Here is a 17,606-nt window from a genome sequence, read left to right as displayed (position 1 = left end):
TAAGCAAAATGTGTGATTAAATTTATACCATCTCTGTCTGTGAAATTGCTGCTGCTCACAGATAAATCATCAGGAGTTGAGATGCCATTGGTACTGGAATTTCCAACTTTCTTTTGTGTTAAGTGCTCGAGAGTCATATCAGTATTTTTGTGTGACTCTTTAGTCAAGTTCAGAAAGACCTAAAAGGAAAAGACAGGGTACCTCATTAACATAAAACATAATATTTTTTCTAGTTTCTAGGTTCATTTTGACTTTGAATTTTTATCACATCAATTGGGACATATAAGTATGACTTTACGTGAACATATTTGTATGTAAAAGAGGTATTTTCTAATTGGAGCAACATTTTTTTCTTCTCAGAAGTCAGTCTTACATAAGAATGATATTAAGATAATTTTATGACATGCTCATTTAAAAATATTTCTTTTCTTTTTTAAAAACCTGTACATATTTATCTTAAGAGAACAGTAAGTTATATCAGCTTTAAGAAATGTCCAGGTGTACCTCCTCCACGGTGGTGTCTGAAATGCCATAGCACCCGATGTTGAGGTCACCCATGTGATTATCCAGCGCTCTTAGGAGTAACAGATAGGCCCCTGAGACTTTGGTGCTAAATGGAGGAAGCACATAAACAAGCTCTCCCCCAATGTCCTCCTTCAGGTAGGCTTCAGGGAGGTGTGACCGGATCATTGCTGTCACAGCCATCGTGTCACATATTGCACTTGCATTTAGATTTGGACTCTAGGGACAAAAACAGCAGTTAAATACTTCCTTGTCTTTACACTGTAGTGTCCAAGGGCCCTAATCAGAGGGTGGTAAGTTCTTTTCTGCCACCCAAACCTGAGTAGATCTCACATCACTCTTTCAGTGGCTCCCTGTCCCGCTAGGGATCCCTATCACTGTATGCAAATAACTAGTCTACTGGTTCCATTCTCTCACCTCACCCTGTCCCTTCTCCATCCTCTGTGTCACTTGAAACCACAGTCTCTTTTCTGTGTTAGAGTGCTGCAGGCTCAGCTGCAGGCCCTCCTCAGGGCCTTTACAATTGTTTCTTTGCCCCCAGATAGTGACATGGCTCACTGTCTCCCCGGCTCCAACTCCTGGTTCAAATATCACCTTCGCAGAGACCCCTTCTCTTACCACCCTACTTAAAATGGCACCATTCAGCACTCCCTATTTCCCTTCCTCTGCTTTATTTCTACCTATATCATTTATCACCTGCTAATAAACTAAATAATACACATATTAATTGTGTCATCTGAATTCCCCACATCCATTAGAATATAAACTCCATGAGGGCAGAGATCTTAATATCATCAGCTCACTGCAATATCCCCAATGCTAAGGATCCCTATCATATGCAATGATTGGTATCCCCTATCCCCAGTGTCCTAGGCACATGATAAAGCACAAGGCACACTTAATACAAAAATTTTTAAATGCATTAATAAATATAACAATCAACTACTTTTTTATTATGGAAGTCACATCAGGATGATTAGATAAAAAAATTATAGTGGTCAAAACCTGACTGATAGCATATACATCTTGCACAATTTGATAAGTCATATGCTGTTTTAGGCAGTATGGGTATCCTTAGCATTTTTAGTCTTCAAAGATGTAAAAGAAAAGCACCATTAGTCTGTCTGAGTTGGCCTCCACACTGCCACTTGGGAGTACTGATCAGAAAGTGAATATATGCTGCCTATTTTCTTCATTTGCTTTGGATAGAGCAGAAAATCTACCTGTTAGCCACACAGGGTGAAATGCTGGGAAAATAAAAGGCTGATCCTTCACCAGTAACCTGAGGAAATACATCATTTTGTGCCTAGCACAGTGGTTCCCACTGCATAATCCCAGACCAGCATCACCTGGGGCCTAGTTAGAAATGTAGTAAATTCTGGAGCCTTATCCCAGACCTACAGAATCTGAGACTCTTGGGGTGGGGCTAGAAGTCTGGGTTTACTTAGACCTCCAGGTGTCCTGATGCTTGCTCAAGTTTGAAGACACATGAATCTAACATATTAAGAGTGAATTTTAGCAATAAATGAAGTTGGAGAGATTCTGCCTCCATTTCATACAAAATTAACATAAAACCCCATAATAAGGTATACTTTCTCTCCCACAAACCTTTTTCTTGGTGAGCGTGAGGTGGTACCCATCCCCAAATGCCTCCTTGAGGTAAAACGGTGACCCGCAGCAGCGGAGCCCCCCCTGCTCCAGGAAGGCGATGCGGTCGCTCAGCACCTCAGCCTCGTCCAGGTGGTGCGTGGACAGGATGATTGTTCTGGCTTGAAAATACAGAGCAGAACGACCAGGAATAAACCATGAAAACACAGCGCCCAAGATACACAGTGTGAGCGCAAGTAAGTCTTGTGATTGATGAGAAGACCCACATTTTATGAGCTGACAGAAAAACTAACCAGAAGGAGCTCCAAAAGGATCGAAGAGAAGTTCAGAAGGAGTGTTCCTAAATATTCAGGGGTCTCTCTCTCTTTTCCCCTCCCCCCTTCCTTTCATCACTATGAAGAGGCAGTAATTTTAAAGGCCCTGAATAGTCCTCTCTGACTAATCCTCTCCACTCTGACTGCTCTCTGCTTCCCATTCTGTTAGCACTTATTTAGTCTGTTTTCGTTTATTTTCATTTGTGTGTATTTGGATTCTCTAATTAGATTCTAAGCTCCTCTAGGCAGAATGCGGAACTTCTATTGGATTTGCATGCGTTTTCAAGAAGGCCCATTAAGTGCTCAACTCACAGTGGGCACTACGTTGATATGAACTCACTGACCCAGAAATTTAGCTGGGAGAAGAGAAGACTCGGGAAAAGGAAGAGCCCATGGGAGGCCTTTAATGATGATCATAAACAGAAAAGACTTCAGTTTGCTTTTGTGAACCCCAGAGAGAAAACTTATAACTGTTGGGTAGAGAAGTTATAAGAAGCCACTCATACCAGTTTTGTTCTTGGATATAACATCCCATATGCTTCGGCGAGAACATGGGTCAACTCCAGTGGATGGTTCATCCAAAATGACCACCCTTGATCCGCCAATGAGAGCTATGGATATGGATAACTTCCTCTTCATGCCTCCGGACAATGTTCCAACTCTCTTATGACGATGGCTATACAGCCCAGTATCTTTTAAAGTCCTTCAAAAATAACGTATGGTGGTTATTTTTTACAGATAGAACATTTGAATATTGGAAAAATAGAATAAGTACCCTAGATGATAGATATTCCCTAAGCAACCATTATGTGCTCAGCAAGGAGCAATAAACTATTGAAAATTCATGACATAATTTTCTATTATTTATCATCTAGCTGGAATGCTCAAGAAACAACACAAGGAAATATATGACTCATTATTTTACTCATTCATATGACAAATATTTATAGAGTGTTTGACCTTTTAGTGCCAGGCTGTGTTTTAGATACTGGGAAAAAGAGGTAAGCAGATAATGCTCCTACCCATAAAGAGAATTTCTCGTATGTGTGAGTACCAGGAAGGATGCAGAGAAAATTCAGTTGACAAACATGTTCCCAAGTAAGTTTATAATATGCCAGGTGGTGATAAGTGCAATAAAAACTAAATAAAGCAGGGTGCATGCGATAAACAGTGCCTGGGCATGCTGTTTTAGGCACTTACGTTATATATGAAAATCCCCTCAGAAGGTGACATTTCATCAGAAACCAGGAGACTGGAGGAGGGAGTCAAATAGCTATTTGGGAAAAGCTCCTCTAAGTAGAGGAAACAGCAAGTATGCAACTGGGCCAGTGTGCCTAGAGCAGAGTGAATGTGGGGAGAATAGAAAGACATGAATAGGTCGTGAGCTTGGGGGCAGGTCAGGTAGGGCCTCATAGGCTTGGAGAAGACACTACTGAGTTTCACACTGCGTGTGGGGAGACACCATTAGAGGGTTTGATCTCAGGAAGGGCACGCTCTGACCTGCAGCTTACAAAGGTCACCCTGGCTGCTCTTTGAAGAAGAGACTATGTAAGGGAGAGTAGAGGCTGGGGGTCCGGTTAGGAGGCTTGGGCCAGTCTAGTAGCCATGGAGATCAGGAACAGAGGATTTGGGGCAACACGGGAGCCAGACTCAAAGAGATTTAAACAATTCCGGTGCATGACGCTTAATGTCATATACAAGAATTGTAAAAACACTAAAAATCAATTGGTTTATAAGAAAATGTTTCCTATTGGTATTGTTACCACAGCCTGACTTCTCTTTTTTTCTTTTTTTCAAAATATGTCTTTATTGGTTTCAGGGAGAGGAAGGGAGAGAGAGAGAGAGAGAGAGAAACACCAATGATGAGAGTCACCGATCGGCTGCCTCCTGCGTGCTGCCCACTGGGGACGGAGCCCGCAGCCCCGCAGGGGCCCTGCCTGGGCATCAACCCGCTGTCCCCTGGATCCTAGGTCGATGCTCAGCCGCCGAGCCACCCACCGGGCAGCCCGACTGCCCTTTGAGGGGAGCCACGCCACCCGGCCTCGCTCCTGCCCCGACTGACCGTTTCACTTCCTCGTGCAGCTGCTTTTTAGTCCAGTGGGGGACCTTGATGGAGCCGTACAAGAGGAGGTGCTCCTTGGTGGTGAGGTAACTGAACAGGACGTCGTGCTGCATGCAGACGCCCATGCTCTTCCGCACGCCGTGCAGGTCCCGCTTGATATCCTTTCCGTAAACAAAGATGGTACCTGCTGAGGTCCCAAACAGCCCAGTCAGCATGGAGCTAGAAACAAAGCAAAGATAAAGGAGCTGTAAGCCAAGTACTGATGTTAGATTTTAGAAATACATACATCTCAGTTGTTAGCCAAAAAAAAAGAAAGAAAAGAATATTAAGAGCCTATCTCCTTAGGTAAGGTCAAACTATGAAAAAAAATGGTATTAAATTACTTTTAAACTTTCAATAATTGAGAGTGCTACATAAACACTACATGATGCTGATGATGACAGTGTTGGGGGGGTGGTAATAATGACAGAAACGGTTGGACTTTTTAATTGCCTCTCTCCCTCAGCAAACTAGAGCACTTCCTCGTCATCAGATAGGACCTAGAGGTCGTTAGTCTCAGATTTAGATCTCTAGCCCAGATCTCATCGCTCGGTTCCAGGCTCGCCTTATACATCCAACAGGCAGTGCTGCTTCTCCAGGAGATACCTTCCAGGGTCCTCTAACTCAACTTGTCTAACACCGAACTAAGGGTCTTGGACCCCTGCCCTCATCGATGGTGCATCTTTCACCACGTAGTGGCTGCGTACCGCAGGTGCACAGGCCTCGGCCCAGGGTCTTTGCCCCCTCCTCCTGTCTTAGTCTCATAACTCCACCCGCATCTTTCCATTTCTCCAGCCGCCACCACAGTGCAAGCCACCATCCCTGTTTGCTTTCTGCTGCTGTAGGCTTCTAACTCCACTACTTGCATGCTCTTTGGTCATCTCCAGTCCCTTTCTCCACTCTGGGACTAGGATATTCTCACCTAGATAACTCCTTGTCATCTTTTAGATGGTTAGTAAACAGGGCAATTATTTAATATGCATGTTCTTCACTAAAATGTAAGCTCTACAAGGTCAGGGAAAGGATCTGTTTTCTCACCACTCTGTCTCCATACCTAACTAAAGCTAAGAACTTGAGTGACTACCATGGATTAAATGGGGATCAATAAGCAATCCTTCCCACACAAACACGTTAAAATACATATGACATATTTTGTTCTTTATATTAAAGGTTCATGTTCAGAAGAATAAGATGCTGGCTTTCTTAGCTAACATGACAGCCTCTTCAAAAGCTCTCTCTACCTCCTTTCTTCATTGGCTTCTTAGTGCCTGTTGGAAATCCTGCCTTTTAAGCATTCTGATCACACTAGAAAGTCGGCTCTGAACTTAAACAGATCATATAACACGGCTGCATGTTCACTCATCTCATGACCTTCCTTTGTCCCCTTTTATTTACAAAATGAATTCATTTGAATACGCTTTGGCAGCCACTGAATTTACTCATGATGATACTAAATAGGATACCCAGCACTGACACTTTTTCTCAAATAAGGGCTAGAGCCCCAACAGCATCTTAGAGCTGACTCCCAGCTAAGCAATGCGGAGCAGGGGAGCAGAGTAGCAAACAAAACAAAACAAAAATAAATCACAGCAACGTCACTTTTAAAACATTTGAATCTCTTCTCCATTCAGACACAGGGAAATGCTAGTTATATAAAGAGTGAGAAAGAACAGCCCATGTGCCACTCCTGTCCTTTTGTGTCTTCTCTGAGAGCTAGTGATTCTTTCCTTTCCTTGTGAATCATGGCGAGGCCTCCCCGGGAAGGAGCAGCTGGACTGAGTGTGCTTATACCAGGGCATGTAAACTCAAGCTCATACGTGAACCAGGATAGAAATGCAAGTAAGTGAAACAGACTGGGCACAGGAGATAGCATGGATTGGTAGGAACCAGAGATAAACCAGAAAGCAGATGCCTCCTTTAAGAGAAAAGTCACTAATATGCCCCAAACAATTGTCCCAGCCCAAGACTGGGGACTCAGTGTTGCTCAAACTTCCTTATATCTAAGAGATGCCAAGAATATTTGTGAGTTTTTTTATTAGAAAAATCTCCTATTTTTAAATATTGGCACCAAATTAAAAATTTTAAGAAGTGCTGGGTAGAACACCAGGTAGAACAAATAAACCTGCTTGGTGGGCCTGATCTGGCCTTTGCGCTCACAGTTTAAGGTGTCTGATTTAGATTCCATCCTTCAGTATACAAGTTGAGCCATCTTAATCCATCTGGGAGATGTAGTGGCTTTACTTTTTATGAAAGAGGTGAGAAAATCTTAAATAATATGCTTCTGTAACAATGTTAAAAGTAACCTACATGGTAGTAGTTTTCCCAGCTCCATTGGGCCCCAGCAATGAGGTAATATGCCCTTCATAAAAGTTCAGGTTGAGGTTATCAACAGCAATTTTTGAGCCATAGATCTTTGTGACTCCATGCAGGGCAACCCCAACTGTAAGATCTTTAGGTTCAGGCTCAATGTTGGAAGGAAACATGTATTCAGGACCTGGAAAGACATTAAGAGAAGAGTTATAAGCTCACCAAGAAAGAAAACACAAAGTTAGGCTCTTTCTTAATTAAAATTACAACCCCCTATATAAAAAATAATTCTGGAAACAAATGATCTATTATAGCATTTAGCCTCCTCACTTGGTTAAAGAATGAATAAAAGTGTGGAACCACATTTTCTAAGATTTATACAGTCCTTCTCTGTCAGAAAATATGGACCCGAAAACAGTATCACTATATTGAAGTCTGCTTTAGTCAACAGATCTCAAATATTCAAAAAACAAGTCTAAGGTTTGCTTCTCTGATTGGATAGATGATACCAACTTATGAAAGAAATGTCTACAGGTTGTGATTTTACAGTGACAAGGCTGGCTTGTTAGCTCAGATCTGTGGTTTATAGAAACCAGTTCATTAATTACTCTCTACATCTCCTTCAAGCATCACAAAAGGACCACTTATATGGGTCATCCTTACTTTACAAAGATAACACTACTCACCCAATGTCAGCAAGACATGAGCTTTAAAAGGCTTGCCCAATGTTGGCGATGGGTAATGCTAATACTATCCATATTTGTTCCTTGGTTACTCCTTATGACTAGTGACAGATGGCTGGAGTTTGGGGTGCAGACTGTGGCTAAGGAACAAAATTTTTCTCTGTGTGAATCTAACTGGACTACAAAGGGATCTGCAATCTTGGACTAATTAGTGCCATATGCTAACCAACTGAGCTAATGAGCCCAGAAAAGGCCACAATTTAATCTCCATAAGAATCCAAACACATATGTGTGGATATATTCATCTATGATGAAAAGAACAATTTTGCCATTAAAGAAACATAATTAAAATCACTAGTCATGTAAATTGTACATCACTTCTCCCATAATAATGCATGTTGTTGACCTACTTGTCTTACTGGCAGATGGGTTGGTGTTCTGCATCATGATGTTAGTAAACATAAGGCCATTGCTTTTCTCATGCTTTGCCTCTGCACATCCAAATCGCTCCTTCCAATAGGAAGGAAGGATTGGGAAATACCATGGGGCTGCCATGCCATATGTACCTGTAATAAAAATGTATTAGGGAAAATAACGATTAATTGATTGCTAACATTAATCATCAGAAGCTAAACAGCAGATTACTATATAGCGTTCAGGAAGTAGTTTCATTTTTTTAAAAATACTATATAAAATTGAAGAGTGGTCTCAGTTTTCAAAGTAAAGTTGAAAGATAGCTTTTCTTCTGTTCTTTTCCTTTGGAACAGTTTCATTGGGGCATATTATATACCATAAAATGTACTCATTGTACATATAGAGTCAGAGGACTTTCAGGAAATTTATAGAGTTGTACAACCATCACCCAATCCATATATTAGGGCATTTCTATAACTTCAGAAAGTTCTCTCATGCCCATTTGCAGATAATCCCTGCTCCAACCCAAGTCCCAGGCAATCACTGATCTTATTTCTATATCTACATGTTTTCCTTTTATAAAAATTTTATATAAATAGAATAATGCTCTTTTATTCATTCACAGCATCAGAAAAAAATGTACAAATATAAATAAGGCTTAATGGAAAAACTCCTAAGTATGTTAGAAATGATGACCACTTGAGAGCTTGAAGGGGGAAACCCAAATAGTCATTTTCCATTAGAACCTGGTAAATTCTCCTTAGAATTAAGAGACATGGTTTTTGCCTTATACTCCCATTTGGAATGACTGGATTCTATGCTCCTTAATTCACTCCATCCATTAAAGAAACATCAGAGAAGGAACTCTTATCCTAAAAATTTCTGATTAATTTTGGAATTTATGTATTTATTTTTGGAGATTACATATGGTAAATCGAATATTAGAAAATATATATTAGCCGATTTATAATGGTGACAACCATAAGAAGCAGGCATCTGTAGGAAGTATGTTCGTACCTGGGAAAACATTCCTGACATACCAAGCAATAAGGAAATAAATGAAAGAGTCAGCGAGAATTAGACAGCACAGCCAGCCAAAGGAGGTGGTGTCATCCTGAACGGGGGAACTGTACATATTTTCCCACTGAAGACCTGCAAAGTGAACACATATATTTATTCTTGTGTGAGATGTATTACAGTTGTGAAAGATAAAATCCACTTTTAAAGAAAGCGAGCCTACCAATGCCCTGTTCCTCATATCGTGCGATGTATTGACTAGCATAGCTGAATGCCGTTGGTGACAGAAAGCTCTGTGAAGAGAACAAAAAGAAATGACAGTTCATGCAGATTCATACATTTCACCCAGAGGGATCTTAACACACTTAAAACTTTGGACATATGTAAATAAATTTGTATTTAAAAATACAGGGGTCCCTTACCAAGCGTGCCACAACTCTGAAAGAAGAGAAGAGAGAATAGCAGAAAACAAAAGCACAGAAATTATAACTTGGAAAAGATTTGTCAGAAACCCAAAATATATATCTAAACTCATTAAATGTTGCTCAGAAATTTATAAAATAAGTAAGTACAAGGTAATGCAATGTTAAGACCAAAATCAAATGAAATGTTAGGAGCCAAAAGATGTTTTTACTTCATAAGTAGATTTCAAGTATTAGAAGCATTATGAGAAAATATGCTACAATATCAATTGATTGGATACTTATTATTGCACCAAATTTAAAATTTGTTTAAACTCAAAGTAGTCGAAGTTAGATGTAAGTTATTTATCACTTTCTATTTTTTTATGGAAAGCAAAGTTTTAATATGATTCTTAGTCAATAAAGAGGTTTACTTCTGCTTTCTAAATTTCACAGTCTTAACACTTTCACTAAAATTCTTAAATTAATTTAGTACTTTTGAATTAAAAGGCAGAAAAGAATTCAAAATTGATTATATGCTGTCAGTGCATTTGCTTTTATGCCTGTAAGTTATATTTTATGTCATGAAAACCATCAAAATCATTCATACACGTGAATAATTCCAGTCATAGAGGCTTTGAAATCTTGATGATCTTTAAAATGGGACATATTACATTCTACCTGTTCTTTCTTCAGGAACAATTTCTTAACAGCAACAATTTATGGTTTTAGAAACTACGGAAAGTTTCCTTTTCATAGTCTTGTGCTTGTACAGTATACAATGATGTGTAGGAAAAACCATCATTAGGACAGTCAAGCTTATTTTGCAATCACTGAACTTTTAAATTTAAATAAGTGTTCGTTCACTTTGAGAATCTAAAGACAAACAAGCAAAACGTGTCGATTTTTCTCACACACTGGCCATTCATTCCGTGTGACCGCTGACTCACCATGAAGACTTTTACTACATAGCTCAACTCATCGTCAACTGTAACCAGAACAATAAATGGGAAAAAGGCAATGATGTAGATGAGGCTGCCAATCAGAGCTGCAATGTTGGTGTTGTTAAAGAAGACACTGATGAGATAGCTCATGCCAATAACCGAGAAGCTGTAGTCCGAGAAATACAGGAACAAAATGAACCCGTTTGTCTTAGGAAGAATATTGCCAAACTTGAGGATAACGATGAGGATGATGATAGTAACCAATAAAAATCCAACACTTTCTATCACCCAGGCAAAAAAATGACTGCAAGAGTTCACACCCATCATCTTCATGTACTGTAAAAAGGAAAGAAGTGTTAGCTGCTGCTTAAGCGGATATATTATCAAACAATAATCTTTCTGTACCATGCAAAAATGCCCATGAGACACGTCACATATATGAACTAGGCAGGCATCTCAATGATTTTCACAAGCCAAGTATGTGTCCATGCTTGCTATGGGAAATTAATGACCATTTATTCCAGCCCGTCTTACACTGTATGTTCCTTGAGTGCCTCAAAATGATGAAATGATAAATGATTTGGATGGTGAAATTTCTTTTTTTTACAATTCCATTTTATAACTGGTATCTGGCATCTCCAGATTAAATTAGTTTAGAGTAGACCATCAAAATTTATGGTATCCCCTGAAGAATTTTACAACATGAAAATGACATTTGTGCATTCATGAGCATTTTCAGCTGGTGAAAAACCATATTTATATCAAATTCAATGTTGAGACTGATATGATAAAACTAAATTTTTTTATTATTTTTTTTTTACTAAACAATCAGTATTCATGTTCCTAGAAGATATAAAACAGACCTGATTCCTAAGAATTTAAAACATGGAAAAACTTTGAAGGGAGACTTTTTATCTTTTGCTGCACCTTCCCCATCTTTCAAATCACTGGCTGTCTAGGTCAGGCTTATCATTTTGGTTTTCCAAAATGACATTCACACACTCAAAATCAACTCAGTATCTTAGGTAATTTATATCTTTTTCACAATTGGTATTATTTTATTTTTTATATATTTTTATTGATTTTTAGAGAGAGAGGAAGGGAGAGGGATAGATAGAAACACCGATGAGAGAGAAACATCACTGAGATGTTCCTGCACGTCCCCTACTGGGGACTGAGCCTGCAACCCGGCATGTGCCCTGACCAGGAATCGAACCTGTTACCTCTTGGTTCATGGGTCAGTGCTCAACCACTGAGGCACACAGGCTGAGCACAATTGATATTCTTTAATAACTCAGTGATACTCATAGAGGCCAAGGCATTTCACCAACGTAGAAAACCAGACTAGCATGATGTATTTGTGAATCAACTCAAAAGGATTGTGAAAGATATAAAGTACCCTGGACTTTGGTTGTCTTGAATTAGGTGATGTGGTATTTGGGGGAACCTGAATATCCTGGTTTCTAGTTTTAACAATTCATAATTAATATTAAACTTCGGAATCTAACATTTCATAAAAAGAACTCAAAAGAAACACTCCACTAACTTTACAATCCCCACCTTCTTAACTTGTCTAGGAAAAAAACCAGGAAATGTGTTCAAGCAAGAGAGTGAATTTTACTTTCTGTCTTTGCAACCTATCACATTTTGATAACTCTTCTGCTCTAGTTGTTACCATAGAAACAGCTACCAGACTACCAACAGTTGAAGCTGTGGGCCTTAAGCTAATCACCACTGAGAAAAACCCTCTGACTTTTCCTCTTAACTTTGCCCTTTCTTCACCCTCTTTCCTCCCCACTGCTTCTGTCGTCCCAGGCCCTGCCACCCTTTGTTGTAAAGACTCAGGCTATGTTTCCATTGAAATGGAAGTGTGGGTCAGAGTGAAAAAAATCAGCATAGAGTGAAGATTCACTATGGAAGTTCCCTCCAATTGCTACTTATCCATCATAGAAAACAAAATTACATTTTAATGTAAAAAAAGACGTCATAGGTCTTATTTTAAAAATTATTTTCCTGCATTCCAACCCCTTTGAGAAAATTACTGTGTCATGTTTCATGACTACATTTCAGAGATACTCACGCATTCAAGTATGATCATGAAATGTTAGCTCTTTATTTGCCTTTTTTGCTATTTGTATTTTAAGGGGTTTTTTGTTTGTTTGTTTTTTACTGAGTTTCTGCCTATTTGAATATAATTAAATGAGGAGTTATGGAACCCATGGAGCTACTTCAAAGCTGATATTCACCACCAAATTTTACATGACCTACAAAAAACATTTATCCCCCAATGTATATCAGTAGGAGACAATGTCAATATATTTCACAAAGTGGATATAAAATATCCAGGACACTATCAAGGACATGAAGGAAAGCTGACTCCATAAATATAAATGCGTTTTCTTTCCCTGATAATTGATAGCTGCAGTATGACACATTTATATATCTAGAAAATTCCTCATTCATATAGCCTTTTTAAAACATAATTTGGCAAACCCAAAGACCAGGACAAAAGGTATTTATCATTATGCTTTTGAAATTTTTGAGACTCAAGATCAGATTCCTATTCTCAAGAAATGGTAAAAGTTGGGATTGATTATTGCCTTTGATTGAAAAAAATCGAGTGAGGTGCTTTCAAAAATACTCACTACTTAACATTCTAGCATGAAATGTCAGTGTTGAACTTCAGGATTTTATGCTATGAGGAGAATAGCTGCTATTCATAGAGTCAGAGCAATGAGAGCACGTAAGTGATCCATAAATTATCCGAATTCACTGCCATCTTTGTTATAATAAACAAGACCAAACTTGCTGGCAGAAGATGGCCCACAGAGAATGGTTGGCTATGCATTTTGGATGTCATTAGTTCCTCCTCAAAGTGACAGATGTCAGGTGCCAGCTTTATAAGCAGAGTCACGTGCCTCAAGCCTCCCAACCAGCCTGGGCAATCTGTCAATAGCTGATAACCTGCTGCTGAAGGAAAACCCTCTGGATGGTGGCCAAAGTCTGCCCCAGTTTACAGCAGAAATTAATGAGAAGAAAGAGATTCTGTAAGATTTCGCTTAAATGTGTTGCCACATTCAAGAGAAGCTTATACACAGGGATTGGCAGTAGTGTTATCAGGAGAAGAAATCATAAATATTCATATATTTACTTGACAGCAATTTGTTCATTCACTTCAATAAGAATGTCAAGCACCAATTTGTAAAGATAATATTGTCTACCTCAATTTTGAAAATTCTCTTAATAATAGATAGTTATATTATTATTTTTTAGTAAGATGTACAGGATGTTGTGATCATTGAGATGTTCCAAATTTCCACTAGTGGGATGGATGGTGTATGTCAAAAAAGCATTAAAGGTTGTCTAAAGTGAAGCACCAAAGGACTAAAAATCCTTGCATATTTCTTGGTAACATCTCTGCAACCAATAAGCATTTTAGTTTTCCTGTCTAAACTGAGAAAGAGCAATTCCAGTGGAATATAAACACGAAAATTCCCATAAGTGACTTATATTAGATAAAAATAGATAAAACTAACCCATAAATTAAGAAAACCATATATATAATACACACACATATATATAATGTGTGAAAAGGACTCTTCCATGTGTTATAAAAACAGCTTTTATATAGCTTTAATATTTTGATTTTTAAAAGCAAGGGATGCAGAACAAAACACAGTTGAAAGACATTTTGAAATATATTTTTATAAAAACTACAGCCTTCATTTTATCAATGAATTTATTTGTCATTAATATTTGTGCTAATATCATTAGCAAGTTAAAGGAATTCACTGGAGTCATATCATGAGGTCGAAGATTAACGGTTTCATTGAAATAACAACTAATTTATTTTTCTTGCCCAGATTTAGAACAATTACAGAAGAAAAAGGTTTTGTTTTGTTTTTAATTTTTTTGATTTAACTTGGAATGAGAAGGAAGTAGAGAGTAGGTAGGTTTAGACCTTAACTAAATATAAAAACGCCAGCATTAAAAAGTGACTCTGAATCTCTAGTAACCTAAGAGATTATCATCATCTTCAAAAGCCTTTAAGAGTCAATGCTACTAAAATAAGATTGTGAGAGGGAAGGTAGCTATGATGTGGAAAAGATTTGATTGGAAGTCAAGACACTTGAGCTCTAGCCAGATCTACTATTAACTAGCTCCATAGTTTTCAGCAAGCCACCTTTCACTTTCTGGGTTGAGCTTCTTTATCTTAAAAAGGGAGGCGTTTAGTTTAGAACTGTGGCTACTGGAGGGAGGCTGGGCAGGATGCACTGGGAATATTCCACTCACTCCTCACCTGCTTCCATTTGTCTCACAAATAGACCATATCCCTTTGAATTCAGGACACCACTGATCTTAAGATGTGCCATTATTTTACATGCAACCAAGAAAAAAAATCGCTGCCAAATTAATTATATCACCCTACCAAATGCATCCCAATTTCAGAGGCTTTAAAATGTGAAGGAAAAAAATCATTACCCCAGAACTGATAAAATATGGATAATTGAATGCTTCCTATTTTCTGGCAGTGACAGAGCAACATTCTGGAAATATAGCACTGAATGAAGTCTTGATGATAACACTAAGAAAGTTTAAGGGATTGGGCCCAAGCAAATATGAACTGGAAGACTCAAAGCCTGATTCTCTAATTCCAAGTTCATTGATCTTTCATTATGTGACTCTGACTCCCAAGATCAGGTGGTTAAATTGTGAAAATAGATACCTGAAAAATGAAGACACAGAGCTACCAAACAGAAACAGGGTCATTGTTAAAAATATCTTTTATGTCTTAAAGTGAGAGAGGGCTTTTTGTTATGCTTTCATTTTTTTTGTGTGTGACATATATAGATGTACTTAGAAAGTGTCATCTTTAAACATAAAATAATATGATCTGTATATGTTATATGTATATATGTATATATATCATATATATCATATATATATATACACACACACATATCTACTGTGTATTTCTACCACAAATAATATTTTTAAGGTAGACATTTATTTTGAGGTAGAAAATAACTTAGTTTTTATCACAGTTTTCTACTCCAAAGTTTTCCATTAATCTGTGAAGATTCACTTCTGTGTACCAGGAACTTGAAAGAAGAATATAAGGTAGGAGCTTGCAACCAAAATTATGGTCCAAGGGACTAAAAGACCATTGTACTCAGTCCTGCATAAAACAGGACTCAAACTAGTTGATGAGATGTTTACCAGCTTGTAACTGAAATTTAAAAATACAGCTGTGAGGATCAGCCAGAACTTAAACACCAAAGGTAAGAAGTACAGGTTCAAACTATAGGACAACCTTGGAAGCCTGATGCTGAACTAACACAAATATGAAGCAGTACTTTGTACTTTGTAAGGCAAAATAATCAATTGCCTAGAAACATAGGCAAAGTAAGTCTGAAAAGTACAAGTAGACAAACAGGATACTCTAACCTCATTATTTCAGATTGTCAGCTAGGACTTCTAATAATTATTGTGCTCTAGCTTTGAAATGTTTCTGCTTTCTCTTCACGAGTGTGAGAATGGACTCATTACAGGATAGCAGATAAAATAGTTTCTACTATTCCAATACAATCCAAAAATCACACAATGCTTTTTCATAAATTCTAAAAAGAAGTAAGATATTTTGGATTTGGGGATAAAGATGAAGAACATGCTCAAGACGAGATCATGCTTTACGTCCTAAATACTGTCTCCCATTGTTATATTATTAACCTAATCAGCAGCATAACATGAAATTCTTAGTCTATAAATCATAAGTTAGTGGGAGATTGAGGAGAAGGTAATTGAAGGAGACAAGTTATACTGGAAAGAGAATTTGTTTCTTGAGAGCTGAAACAAGCCATATGTCTATGTCTGTGTCTATATCTACAGTTGACCCTTGAACAACACGGGTTTAAGCCTCATGGGTCCACTTACATGCACATTTTTATCAATAAATATACAGTCAGCCCTCTGTATCACTGGATTCACATCCCTAGATTCAACAAATCTTGGATCAAAAACAGTATTTTTGATCCATGGTTGGGAATCTGAGGATGAGGAGGGTTGATTGTGTGCATTGATCTACAACATTTTGTATAAGGAACTTGAGTATCTATGGATTTTGGTATCTGTGGGGGTCCTGGAACCAGTCCTCTGTAGATACCAAGGGACGACTGAAGTTTTGGGGGAGTTAAAAGTTACATGCAGATTTTTGACTGTACAGGGGTCAGTGCCCTTAGTCCCCATGTTATTTAAGGGGCAAATGTATATTTATACCTATATTTATATCATTATTTGGACTCATTTAGTTACCATGCCAACAATCTTCTTGCTTTAAAAGTATTATTATTATTATTTAAATTTCTTCTGTTAGATCTTAAGTCCTATAGGTAACTTTTGGGGCAATATTTAGATTTTATTCAGAATTATTCAGATTTTGTTTTTCAGAAATACTTATAAAATAACATCTGCATAATTTTGGGGGGAAACAAAATACTGCCTTATCAGTTACCTTTATGGTGCATAAAATATATTTCGAATTCACAAGGTATGGCTCAGGCTTTCTGAGTTTGTATAGGTATAATGAAAATCATAGTAAGTAATTATTGTACAAATATGACTTATTCATAATAAGAAGAGAGTCTCAACATACCTCATGAAGCCGGAGGTCTTTCTCATAAACAAGCTTTTTTACAAATGCAGCTATAAATACAACCCAGGCAACCATAAGCACAATTGGAAGAGAGTAAGAGACACTGGTTAGGAAGCTGTAAAAAGACAAAAACAAACAAATAGAAAAATCCAGTGACCAAAATGAATGCCATGCTTACTGATAGCAATATGTAAAGAACACACTCCTTCTTAGACTTAAATTATACTGCTTATATGAAATTGAGAATAATCATTAATATTACTCCTTTATTTATTTATGTGAAGCTGACAACAGTAGACCCATGATCTCTTGTTTTAATGCTGCAAGAACAAAGAACAGCTCTGGGTTATTAGATAAAACTGCCACATTGTTTAAAGTGTGTGTGAGTATGTCTTGTCCAGGAAAATTATTATATAGATATAATTGGAAGGTCCAAAACCCTTCTGCCTAAACCAAATTCTTATCTAAAAGGCAGATTTAAAATTAGATGCTAATTAATTTATCTAGCTAAGATCTGGATTCTCCCAAGTTACTGTATTTATCTACTCTTCAAAGCTCATCATGATTATTAAACTAAATTTCCAAAATAAGATAAAAACTCAAGGCATTCAATTTAAAATGCAGACAAAGCACTTGGATGCCT

General features: G+C 37.8%; 1 protein-coding gene across 2 annotated transcripts in view; it reads right to left on the bottom strand.

Annotated features, from left to right (window-relative positions):
• Positions 1–17,606, bottom strand: part of ABCA12 (ATP binding cassette subfamily A member 12) — a 157,086-nt gene that overhangs the window by 34,397 nt on the left and 105,083 nt on the right. The window contains exons 23-33 of one of the 2 annotated variants that reach the window (XM_081142825.1): positions 16,964–17,078; positions 10,318–10,647; positions 9,190–9,259; positions 8,967–9,101; positions 7,946–8,101; positions 6,853–7,039; positions 4,507–4,725; positions 2,951–3,147; positions 2,131–2,291; positions 505–741; positions 29–179 (exon numbers count right to left, since the gene is read on the bottom strand). In XM_081142825.1, coding sequence (XP_080998951.1) covers positions 29–179; positions 505–741; positions 2,131–2,291; positions 2,951–3,147; positions 4,507–4,725; positions 6,853–7,039; positions 7,946–8,101; positions 8,967–9,101; positions 9,190–9,259; positions 10,318–10,647; positions 16,964–17,078 — 1,958 coding nt within the window. The remainder of the gene's footprint in view (positions 1–28; positions 180–504; positions 742–2,130; positions 2,292–2,950; positions 3,148–4,506; positions 4,726–6,852; positions 7,040–7,945; positions 8,102–8,966; positions 9,102–9,189; positions 9,260–10,317; positions 10,648–16,963; positions 17,079–17,606) is intronic. The other variant, XM_081142826.1, reaches the window with a different exon arrangement.

Source organism: Miniopterus schreibersii, assembly GCF_964146895.1.
Source record: "Miniopterus schreibersii genome assembly, chromosome: 7".
In the NCBI taxonomy this organism is placed as follows: domain Eukaryota; kingdom Metazoa; phylum Chordata; class Mammalia; order Chiroptera; family Miniopteridae; genus Miniopterus; species Miniopterus schreibersii.
The sequence above is the reverse complement of the archived record's forward strand: the minus strand, read 5'-3'. Positions and strand labels throughout refer to the sequence as shown.